At 40.4% G+C, this 12,363-nt stretch overlaps 2 protein-coding genes across 10 annotated transcripts in view; one reads left to right on the top strand and one right to left on the bottom strand.

The window, feature by feature from the left end:
* Positions 1-234: 234 nt before the first annotated feature.
* Positions 235-2,653, bottom strand: esm1 (endothelial cell-specific molecule 1). The gene is made up of 3 exons (XM_062554524.1): positions 2,146-2,653; positions 1,381-1,527; positions 235-1,083 (listed from the first exon to the last, which is right to left on the bottom strand). Exons 1-3 carry the CDS (start codon positions 2,450-2,452, stop codon positions 1,007-1,009), a joined length of 531 nt encoding a protein of 176 aa, XP_062410508.1. The 5' UTR covers positions 2,453-2,653; the 3' UTR covers positions 235-1,006.
* A 3,312-nt stretch (positions 2,654-5,965) lies between these two features.
* LOC134100992 (probable E3 ubiquitin-protein ligase HERC1) overlaps positions 5,966-12,363 on the top strand; it is a 60,596-nt gene continuing 54,198 nt past the window's right edge. For all 9 annotated transcript variants that reach the window (XM_062554516.1, XM_062554514.1, XM_062554522.1 and 6 more), the window contains exon 1: positions 5,966-6,279. The gene's annotated coding sequence lies outside the window, so the exon portion shown is untranslated. The remainder of the gene's footprint in view (positions 6,280-12,363) is intronic.

Genomic DNA, 12,363 nt, shown 5'->3' on the forward strand with positions numbered 1-12,363 from the left:
TCCTGAGGGGGTATTTTCAGAGTGGTCTCAGTGAAGGTACGCCTGTTCGGTGACCAAACGGGTTACTGGAAGGGACACGCCGTGGGATAAGCTGAGACGTCCACCTCCCCAACCCCCCACCCAAACACAAACACACACACACTCAAACATACACTCCCCTCCCCAGACATCCAAATAAACAGACATTTATTGCATTCAGAAATACTGCCATAAACACAATATCCAAGTACACAATTCCAAGCATTGATGTATTTTATTCTTCCACATCACTCATGTTAATCAACTTTACATTTTTTTTAAAATGATACGAAACAACAACAAATACAACAACAGACAATGACAAGACAAGACATGAAGAATGTATTTCTGACAGTTTAAATATTTTTGCCACGAGTGTCTCTGAGGTCGCGTAATAATACTGGATTTAAAGATTAATGCTCACAATTCCATTACGATTAGATAAGGTACTTTATAGGGCAAAGATAGGACAGTGTGTCTACATGTATGTCTGTAACATTCTCTCTGGCAACTAGACGCAAAATAACATGGAACTGTACCACCATACTGATCATTGCATTCAGTCCACAACATATTGTGTATGGTTATATTGCTACATTCAGAATATTGTTATTGGTCTGGCTAATAAACCATATAAGTGTGAGTGTGAGTGTGAGTGTGAGTGTGAGTGTGTGTGTGTGTGTGTGTGTGTGTGTGTGTGTGTGTGTGTGTGTGTGTGCGTGCGTGTGTATGTGTGTGTGTGTGTGCGCGCGCGTGTGTGTGTGTTTTGAAAATATGACTGATAGCAAAAGATGAGAGAAAAAGAAAGAAGAGAAAGATAATACATTTGCATGTTTGGTATAAAATCACCACTTCAAAATATTGTATAAAACTCTGGATAATCACATCTCTGATATATTCATTTGAGACATAATAAAATATATCCTTTATTGACCATTTAAGTTATTGATATGCTACATTGTCACTGAATAATGTATGAAAGAGACTGTCAGCGAGGATTCCATTTGGGGGATGTGGACCTGTCTTTGAGATGGTCCCCACTGTCTCCAGAACCCATCTCGGTACCTAAGGGAGAAGATGAAGACATTGACAATTACCTTCAGTAATATTTTTGAAGCATCCCTTTTAGTTTTCATTGAAGACATCTGGAGATGTTCTTAGGCATCCATGTAGGAACACTCAAAATGCCTATTGCACCGTAGAGGAATACTTCATAATGTCCCCAATAAGTATTTGCCATATTTTTCAAGTACTGTACAGTTGAGTACAGTATTACCTCAAATTATTTTCATACCTAAAATTCTGTCTGATTCAGCTTTTCTGTGTTAAATGTTCTTTTCATTTTTGACAAAAGACTCTCACCAGTGCTCTCATGTGACCTAATGTTGTTGGTCATCTTTGAAAAGAATATGAAGCTGAGACAAGCGCCAGTCTCTCTATCGCAGATTCCTCCAGCCTTACAGTTGCAAGTGTTTCTGCACTCTACTCCATATGTTCCATACACGCAATCTGAGAAAGAGAAGATGGGTCAGGGTTTCAAAAAAAGTTACACAGGAAAATGCAACATATAAAATGATAACAGATACAATGCTATTTTTAAAATTGAGTCAAATCAAGGGATATTAGGCCTATGCTGTATTAGGCAGTAGCCTAGAAGAACTGCAGCCCATTTGACACCTGAAATCTATAACAGCATCAGCTGATAAGAAAACATGAAACATAACTGAAACAGGATAATCCACCCTTAAACTGCCCCTGGCACTGCCAGCTAAAGCACATTTTGTACATCTGATCATACACATGTCATACATCAATACACTAATCCATGTTAAGGGTCTAGCCTTCGATGTGAAGTGTTACGAATTAATTGTGCAACTGCTGTAGCCTACACGCTGATCACCCTACAGGTGATCATTTTGTGGTGATGTGAGGGCGACACATATTTCTTTAAAAATGAGCGATTACCTCTGATAGACCTAAGAACAACTTTAATGGTGATATTTGAAAACACCAAATGTGTTTGATTGTTATGATAACTTATTGCCTTTGAGACCCCTGAACTCGGTCACGCCATCATTTTGTCCTAAATACATTGGTGCAGTGCAGGTACTTCGGTGCAGATCTTACCTTTGCAAATTCCATACTCATCCCCATAATCATCTTCGTCTTTGTAGAAGTCACAGAAGAGCCCAGGTCCACACTTTACCCCGTGCATCCCAGAGACGGTGCGGTAACAGTGTTCCCCCCTCCCCGCTGCGCAGACTTGACAGCAACCGCAATCATCCAGGACCGTCCGCCTGCATCTCTGCGTCGAGCCGCACAGGTCCACATTGCAGCGCTCCGGGCAGTTCACTGCGTATTTGGCTGCTGCGCCCCATGATTCAGCTTCTTGCAGCTGTACAATAAGAAAGACAGCAACGAGGAACATATGCATGATTACTCCGACAGCAATGTCACTGTAGTGCAAGGTAGTGTGGAAATTGACAAGAGAGGTACGCGAGGCAGGCGACGGTTACTTGAATGTTCGGAATTAACACGTCGTGTCGCATGGTTGTCAGCTTTAAACAAGTTTGTTTTGCACATGGTATGCCCTTGTCAATTTCCTCAATCCGGTGTTGTTGTCTATTTGCCAGCCTGCCCCCCTTATTTTAGAAATCCGGCATGGAAGTGGGATTAGCGCGCGACTGCCATCCAGGAATTGAAATTCGTGCAAAATGATGTCATCAGTTCTGTTTAGGGTTGTTTGTGTGGACGATCTCAACGGGGCCCCTTGACCCCAGGTTCCTGGCTCCTTAGTTGACCCTTGTGTCGAGACAAATGTTAGTTGCTGTGGTAAAGATACCCGTGTCGTATCAGGATATAGGCTGAACTCATACATTCCTTGTGCCATACAGACAAAGTTAAATTTGTCTTCAAATTGAGTTTAGTGAAGGGTATTAATTTACCTTCGATGGGATGCTCAGGTTAGCCAGTCTGGACGATAGGGGGCACTGTAGTCATTACGGAGCCAATATCAATAGACTTCAGCGAACAGACGGCTCTGTAGACTTTTTGTAAGATGATGCATTTTGATCTGTGTGATGTTTGACTCTGTAAAATCATACGTGCACATGTGCATATGCTGGTGCACACTCAGTCCAGCTGTAAATAAATGTTCACTTCTGACATTTGAGCGAATTGCAAAGTTAGATAATGGGCCAAAACCTTTGCATTGTGTGGATGCCATGTTTTATCGGCTTTCTTGAATTAATAAGGCCTAAAACGTTAAATAATAATAATAATGATAATTATTGACAAACCATTTATTTCTTTAAAAATTTACATATTGAGAGGTCTATCAGTCAATGAAAACAAATATGGGTAAAAAGAGAGCTTTTCCCATGTCAATGATGTAGACATGCAAAATAAGGCTTATAATGATTTAATCAATCTTACAATGCAGTATTTAATTTAAGCTATTACAATTTAAACAGGTGTTCAGCCAGCAATCAGTAACTTAAATCAGTGGACTGAAACTGTGCAACATGCCTTTTGAAACTGTTGCTGAAATAATCAAGAATTATTTGATACTGGATGCGTTGCTTATTGCTTATTGACCTATTTATCGTTGATGAACTGATTGATATTACAACTAACACAACTAACCCTGATAGAGACAGAGACACACACAGAGAGATAGAGAGAGAGAGAGAGAGAGAGAGAAAGAGAGGGAGAGACTTTGTTAATCCTGAGGGAAATTCAGGAAAGTAGCATTGCTTATTCTCATCTAGGCTACTCCAGGAACAGGATCAGACTTGGTAATATGAAAGTTTAGTCTATCATGACTGCCAACCAATGAAGTGCAGGGTTTTCTTTGACGCAATATGCAGTTATGATCAAAGAAGAGCACCATTTCTTATTCCATTCAATTTTGGGATTTGTATCCCAGCTATCTTATGCTCCCACTTGGTCAAATCGTCATGATATGAACAATATGATTTCTTATAATAGATGTTGATCATTCACTCTTAGCTCTGTCGCCTAATGACTATGGTCCTGAATCTCTTTATATCAATATATTGACCAAATCAGCAACTAGAGGTGGAGAAATAACTTAGAATTGCCGGTGCCACTCTTCTTGACACAAAAGCAAAGCCACACGCAAGCAAAAACTAAATCAGGTTTTCACCTCAAAACATTGCTAAATTTAGTGGAAGCTCATGTATGCTAGAGTTGATTACTGCAATGAGCTTTTCACAGGCCTACCTGGAAAGACCACCATCAAACAGCTCCAAAATGTAGCAGCTTGGGTTCTCACGAAAAATGAATGAACTGACCACATTAGTCCAATACATAAGTCCCTCGGATTTAAGAATGTAGGAGATATAATAATAATAATAATAATAATAATACATTTTATTTTTAAAGCGCCTTTCAAGACACCCAAGATCGCCTCACAAAACAAAATTCAAAATACAGGCAATTAGCCTACAAACACAAAATAACCAGGTGCCAAACAGAGCGGCGTAATCGCACAGCGTTCCTGCAGGCATATGGGTAGACATCAAGACGCAGACATTACAAGCACAACAAACAAGTCAAGTCCATGGAAGATAGCGACATTCTTGGCGTAGGCCTAGCCGCTGACACAGCATCACAGCATGAACAGTCCAAACCAGGTCCTTGAGCGTCTGTCAAACTGAAACATGGATGTGAAATCCTGCAGTCCGGAGTAGAACTAATATGACATTAAAGTACTTCTGCTTGTTTATCGCTTAATGGAACCTAGACCTACAGTACTTTAGACTATCAGACATGCTTCTGCAGGCCTATCCAGACCTCTCAAAACTACTATGCAGTTCTAGTGTGGAATCCAATGTCAGGGTTGTCTTATTATGACGGTCATATAGTGATTGTCAAAGTTTTTAAAAAGCAATTATATTGCTTCAATCGCCCCTATCTTCAGATGAAATGTTATGAACATGCACCAGATTTCATGTGTATGATTAACCTGACATCCTCTGGGAGTATGCCAAGTTTTGTGGAATTTCATCCGAGGGGCGCACACACACACACACACACACACATATACACACACACACACACACACACACACACACACACACACACACACACACACACACACACACACACAGACATGCACACACAAACACGCACGTGCACTCACACACACGCGTGCGCACACACATACACACGCATCCACACACACTAACACGCACACACACACATACTGTATACACACACACACACACACTCACCACTCTTACAGAAAAGCAAACTCACACATGCACACACTAATTTATACACATGAGCTGCAAGAGTAGGAGATTATATGCATAGCAATTGCACAAATAGGAGATACAGACAAGTTGACAAGCGTAATTTATTTTTGAGGTGAGAATGTGCAGAACTGAGTGGTGGTCATAATTTGTACCGCAGTACATATAGTTCTAGGCTATTCTATTATATCCTATTTTTACAGTAATTATTCTATGTCATGCAGGCTACTTGAGTTTTAAAACTATGTCTAAAGTATTGCCATTTTATACTTCTGTTATGCCATTGTTTGCATTGTTATAAAACACACTGAAATGCTGTGTATAAAAATGAACTAAATAAACGTGCCTTGCCTGCTACAGCACACGTCAATACCTTCATGCCTGAGGCTACCCAACAGAGCTATGCAATGTAGGCTTAATTTGGGCTCAGTAGCCTATAATGGATGCATATGAATTGAAATAGCCTACATTTGTGTCAAAATGTACAAAACGTACTTCTCCAAATTATTGCAACAACACGACAAAAGCATCGACCACTGCAAATTAGGAGTTAAATAAATGGGTTCCCTGAGCGTGGTGACGTCTGTTCAAGCGTCTGAACGCCCAAACTGCGCTCTCCGCGCTCTCCGCGCATTCCATGATTCCATATCTGTTTTTCATGGCAACAGTCCCGTTGCCTACTGCTAGCTAGCTAGCGGAGTTATTTCAATTCTGGTATTAGCAACACTTCGCCGGCTTTTTTGTGAGAGCACGATTGGAGATTAGAGCCTAGAAATATCGATTGCAACCACTGCAGTCGTAGTAATCCTGTTTTTGAGCAATGACAGTTTGAAAAACTCTTTCGCCCCTGTTTGTGCATCAAAATCAGACTTGCAGAGGGCAGTGGTTTGATAGCCTGTAGCATAGCTTTCTGGCTAGCCTGCTTGCTAGCTAAAGAAAGCAGTGTCAGACTGGGTGTGAATGACAGACGCAGGGAACAGAGGTAAGATTGGCCCTCTGTTTTGCATTGTTTTAAAGCGATTATGCATATGATTGATGTGGGATCTACCGGAATAACTCGTGTATTAAGTAAATGCTGTCAGATTTTCAAAACATCATAAATTACGTGCTGTCACTCTTGTGTGGTTTCTGATAAGCTAGCTAACTAGTAGAAGCCTGCCAGCAAGATGTCTCAACGTCAGAAAAAAACAGCTAGTTAGCTGCTACGTAGCTAGGCTGTTAGTCAATTAACTAAGTAGCTTGATAGGTTGTGCTAATGAACAACTTGGTCCTTAGAACAAACCAAAGCCTTCATCGACTGTATTCTGCTGAGATGATTCAGCACGCTAATGCACCGTTTGCTATGCTTGGGTCGTTAACATAAGGTTAATTTGCAGTTAGCCAGCTAGCTAGATAGCTAGTGCTACAGCATTAGCAATATTGTAACAAACAGTAGCTGCTTAGCTCTTGTAGATATTGTAACATTAACCTAAAACGGAATTCAAGTGCAACATTGTACCGTTTAGGTTGAACCATAACATCACCATTTGAGCGTTGCATTTTGACATGAGCGTACAGAGCAAAGAATATGATTGAAAACATTCCCAGGATAGGAAGAAAACCCACACATTGATTTTACATGGAAAGACGACTTTATAGATATAGCATTCAACATGTTCTGTCGGGCTATCGCTACCTACCTGTGCATTTTTGTAAAGTAAGCTGTGTGCCTCAGGTATGAGTGACAGTGGTAAATCAAGTAATCGGTTTGTGAAGGAGGTATGGCAGCTAAAGATGCACGACCTTTACACCAAGAGGCGTTGGCTTTCGTGTGCAGTTTGTCATGCAGGCTTTTTTAGTTTACTTGAGTATGATGTACCGTCTTACAATGAATGCAAGGCAATCCGAATAGATTACGTTTCAAATGTTTTAGCTTCCAATCCTCTCGTCATTCTAGTAAGGTGGGCCTTTTGGTCTGAATGTGTGCCAGGTGAATTTTGAGTGCCTCTCAGTCCGTTTATCTGTTGCAGTATGTTGTTTACCATTTGTCTAACAATGGATAACCAAGGTCTTAATGGGCTTCTCTTTATACTAGGGATGTCACGAGAACCGATACTTGCGATACCTCTCGATTCTAAAATGAAAAAACACCGGCGATGCCTATTTTTTTGAAGCACCGTAAGCACCGACGCCAGCATAAGCATCGGTGCTGCGACTCTTCCGGAACTGATGGGGGCAATAGGCTACAGTGTTTCCCACACATAGACTAATTTGTGGCGATGCGCCACAGATTCAGCACCGGCCGCCACATATTGTTTCGTTACTTTTTTTTATTTATTTATCTATTTTTTAACGGTATTGAAAAACACGCAACATTCGTTAAGCTGAATTTCCTTTCCCTGCTCTCCCTCTCTGTCACTCACGCGTCTGTCTCTCATGCACACACAAGCACACACACACACACAGCCTCTCCCCTCCGTGCACACAGCGTCTGTCTCCATGAAAACCAAGATCATTCCTGGAAGCGTGGTCGTACTGATGCACCTGACGCTGCCCGGGTGGAAGCATAATAGTTCTTCCGCAGCTTTTGTAGATTATACGTGCAACTTTACCTAACAGTAAAAGTAAAGTAAAAGTTAACTTGTTCTCCTTGGTCCGCTCTCGTACAGTACGTGCTCAATGGACACCCGCCCACGACATGCACATTTAATCCAAATAAAACATTCACAATCATGAACGCAATGACGCACAGAAGACGATTAGCTAAATTGCTGTTTAAAATCCGGTTAGCATCATTAGCTAGTCTATGCTGCAGACATTAAAACTCTTGCATTCAAGTTGACTGACCATCTCAATACCAATGTTTTTCAACTCCAAGACTTAAAAGGTTCTGTCCCAAGGAGAAAAAGTAGCTTACCTTGAAACTTAAACACATGTGGGGAAACTGAACAGTCCATCCAGTATGATAAGCTTAGCCTGCTACTTTGTTTACAAAATGTTGAGGCTTCAACCAGACAGCTGAATTTAAGAGGTGGAGTTGTAATATGAATAGTAGGCTATAATCTGCATAAAGTTTGCTGCTAATGAAGATCAGAAATTTCATATAGAATGTATAAATAGTTACAGAATGTGTGTGTGTTTCAAATAAAGACTTTACATCTTGTAAAAAAAAATCATTCACATTATATGAAAGCAGAGCGATAAAAAGGCGATGCAAGTTGTTGGTTTTTATACAATTCCATTAGAAAAGTGATTTAATTAATTATGTGTAAGCCTATGTGATATGCTCGCAATTGGATACTGTATTCTGTTATGCTCTGTATGTTATAGAAATTATATTTCAGTATTCTCAGGGCTGTACGCTTAGCTTTTTCACTAGGAGCATAGGTGCTCCTAAATGAAAAAATTTAGGAGCACAGAAAAAAATTTAGGAGCACTATGAAATTTCCTTGAAAACCTTATTGCCTTAAGCAGGATACAGATCATTCACAGCAGTGGCAATCCTAGTCTCTGCTCAAACCCTGCACACACACAGAAAATGGGTTGTCTGGTTTCTATTTCATATTTTGAATTCAGAATTTGTATAGGCCTACATTTTGTTAACAATTCATAGCATTAAAGGTTCTGCATAATTACTTACAGCTCAAAATTCAAAGTAATTTGAATACTTCATATTAATTACACTAACACTTGTCTTTAATGATATTACAGGGGTGGTGTGTCTAATTGAGTGCCTGTCACTTTAAGCAGTACCGTAGCCTACGTGGACATAATTAGATTTCATTCGGTTTTAGGAAAATATAAACGCATAGTTCAAGGATAGCCTACATGTTTTCATTCAATAACATGAATGTTATATATTCAAAAAATCAAAATACTTACAACGGGAAAGACAAATATTTCCGGTGTAATAGAAAAGATGAGTGTCCAGCAATGTGAACTTCTATGATTTAGGTAGCCACCGAAGCATGGCGTTATGAGTTGTCCGTACACTTTTTTCTTGGTCATCTTTAGTTGGCCGGGTGCTTAACTTACTCTACCGTGACTTGTCTTGGAGTCTGGTAGCCTTTATATGTTATAGGCTATCCAATGAATGACAACCAGTGCTGAAAATAAAACGTTACGGTATTCTCCTCCTGATAACGTTAGTGGAATGGATTTAATGTGAATGTAGCCATAAAAAGACGCAGAGTGGCTATATGATACAGCGCATATTTGCGATGAATATGTTCGGCCTTTTTAAAGCAGATAGCCTACACCGAACCGTGGTTATACATCATTTAGACAACTGAATCAGGATACCATCTTTGTTTCATAGAAGTCTACCAGGCCTATGTCAAATGCAGGCTTGGGTGAAGCTGGGAGGAATTTAACGCACGGTTTCCACACCATGTTTAGCTATATCAACCGTGATGATAATAGCCTATTTGAAATGAACACGGTAATTGTTACAGTCAACATTATTTATCATTTATAGCATTTTTACCGTTTCACCGGTAATCGCATAGTCACCAACTAATTACGAACAGATTGAAGAAAAAAGAAGACTGGATTTGGAGTGACATTTCTTGCGAGGTTGATGCTGAAAGCATGAGTGTCTAGCCAGGTGCGTAAGAGTTGTCAACTCTGAAATTAGATGCGCGAAAATTGTACTATACTTTCATCCACTTGGTGTGGATTCATTTTAGGAGCAAAATGCGAATGAAAGGGTTGAAATCAGTACTCGCACGTGTGCGAGCATTTAAAATTTTATATTCGCACTAATATATATTTACGCGCAAATGCGACGACCTGCTCGCAGTGTACAGCCCTGATTCTGCAAATATTTCAATAAAGAAATTCATTAAGTACATGGGATTTTAGAAAATCCTTTTTTTTAACGATTGTATCGAATTTGGCATCGAGAATCGTGTAATTTTACTGGTATTGGCACCGACTACTGATTTTTTGGTATCGTGACACCCTTACTTTATACTAGTGTTAATGGGCTTGTCTTTATGTTTTATGCCCCCCCCCCCCCCCCCCAAAAAAATAGGCCCCAGTCACTTGTCAAATGGTACATGTCCTATACAATGCCTGACTGCGTCTGTGTTAATGTTCTGCAAATGTGTGCCTTCCTATCAGTAGCCTAATGCTCGAATGTTTACCGTATGTGTATTGTATCAAATAGACTACAGCTACAGTGAATTTGTTGTTTCGTATCAAACTTGCTTTAGGTTCAGGCCAGAGTGATATCATTTCTTCAAAAACATCATGGTGTAAGGTTACTGTTCAACTTTATAGGGTCTTCTAAGTATTTGGATGTATTATTAGAAACATGTAACCTTAGCTTCACCTACATTTGTACTCTCATAGTAAATAATCAAGCTTAACCAACAAGTCTGGAAAAGTAAACACTGTTTGAGTATAACCTTGATATTGACATTGTTACTCCCTAACTTTAATTTTTTGAACTTGGCTATTTGCTAGGTGTGGTGATGGAAGATTGGCGCAATATTTGTTTAGGTCTAGTTAGTGCAGTGTACCATAACCTAGAGTTTTAACCACACTCCGTTAGAAGCTTCCTGTTATGTTTACACTTATGTTTACACATAAGAAACTTTACGTGGCCTGCAGTCTGAAGTGTTGGGGTCAGTGCTGAGCTTTTGACTGTCACAGGGGGGTCTAAGAAACTGGTTCACATACCTTTGCTCCATAAGGAGAACACACTTTGTCTGGGTCATGGCTGGTGCCCTCACCATTGCCCCTGTGGAGCAGTGGGGTTGGCACAAGGAGAGTAGTGGAAACTCTGGAAGACCTCAGTGACATTTTGTGCTTGTCTGTTGTCTGTCTGTGTCCTGCCCTCAGTTAGACGGGTGATAGGGTAGACTGATGTAAAGTTTGTCTAGCCTTCAGTCCATGTTGGGAATTTTCCACTTTCCACTTGATGCAACCCATAGTTTTTATACTAAGCATTGATATCCTTACTTAATACTAAGTATGAGTCAGCATTTTAAGATTGTTTACATTTGAATTGAATGCTTTTACTGCAGGAAATAGAATGTGTAGACTGGCTGGTCCACATTTTGTTTTCACATATCTTTGGTATGTTTGGATTGCATCCCTATGCTTGCTCCAGTATGCCCAACTTGATCAACAGCAAATGAATTCTTGAATTTAAGCCATTTTAGTACTTGCAAGGATTTACATAACTGTATTCAAGCAGAATTCGAGGAATGTTCAGTTAAGTTTTCCAGTGGTGTTAAATCGTGGTCTGAGACGTGACATAGGCTACAGACAGTGCATCAGCTGTTTGGCTTGGAGTTCATATGACGCTGTCCTAGAATGTATTTATGATTCCTGTTGGCAGATCCTATTCCCATAGACGATACGTGTATCGTGCCCGTGTCTGGCTGACTTCATAACATCAGTCAGACCTGCAGCTTCACCTGCTGTTCAATATAGGCTCCATGCAGCGTCATGCTCTCAGGCGGGTTAGGGAACGAGTGGTACAGCTCTGCTAATGAGAGAAAGCCCAACGCTGCACCTAATGAGAATACTCGAGCACAGAGGTCTTGTAGAGGCAGAGTTTGAACTTGTTATGCACTCAGCACTGCTGCGGGTTTAATCACTCAGACACATACTGCGCGAGATTAGATTGAGTTAGCGCTGCTGATTAGCGTGCCGCAATGCCCGTATCAGTGGGACCCAGTGACCTAATTTGTTCCCCACCCAGGACGATGACAATATGGCTCCAGTGCGCCACTCTTTTCTCTTATTAATGAGAGGAACCCTGGGGAGGCTGTCCTCCCACCCCTAGCTCTATATGCTGGGCCTCTCAAGGCTGCAGATTAGCAAGCTTCCTCCTGGCCAGTCTCTCATTCAGTCATAAATAATGGATCTTGGGTACAGCAATGCATGAGATCTGATTTCTTTGTAGCAATTGTAATTTTGATTGCTTAACTTCGATTCAGTAACCTAATAGGCCTCTTCTTGGACTCGATCAAATCCAAGAACATATGTATTGTATTTAGACAAAATATGTATTTAGTAGTATTTGTATTTGTATTTAGTATGTGTATTTAGATTTTTTTGAGGTTGGGTTCTG

This window comes from Sardina pilchardus, chromosome 14 (assembly GCF_963854185.1).
Source record: "Sardina pilchardus chromosome 14, fSarPil1.1, whole genome shotgun sequence".
In the NCBI taxonomy this organism is placed as follows: domain Eukaryota; kingdom Metazoa; phylum Chordata; class Actinopteri; order Clupeiformes; family Clupeidae; genus Sardina; species Sardina pilchardus.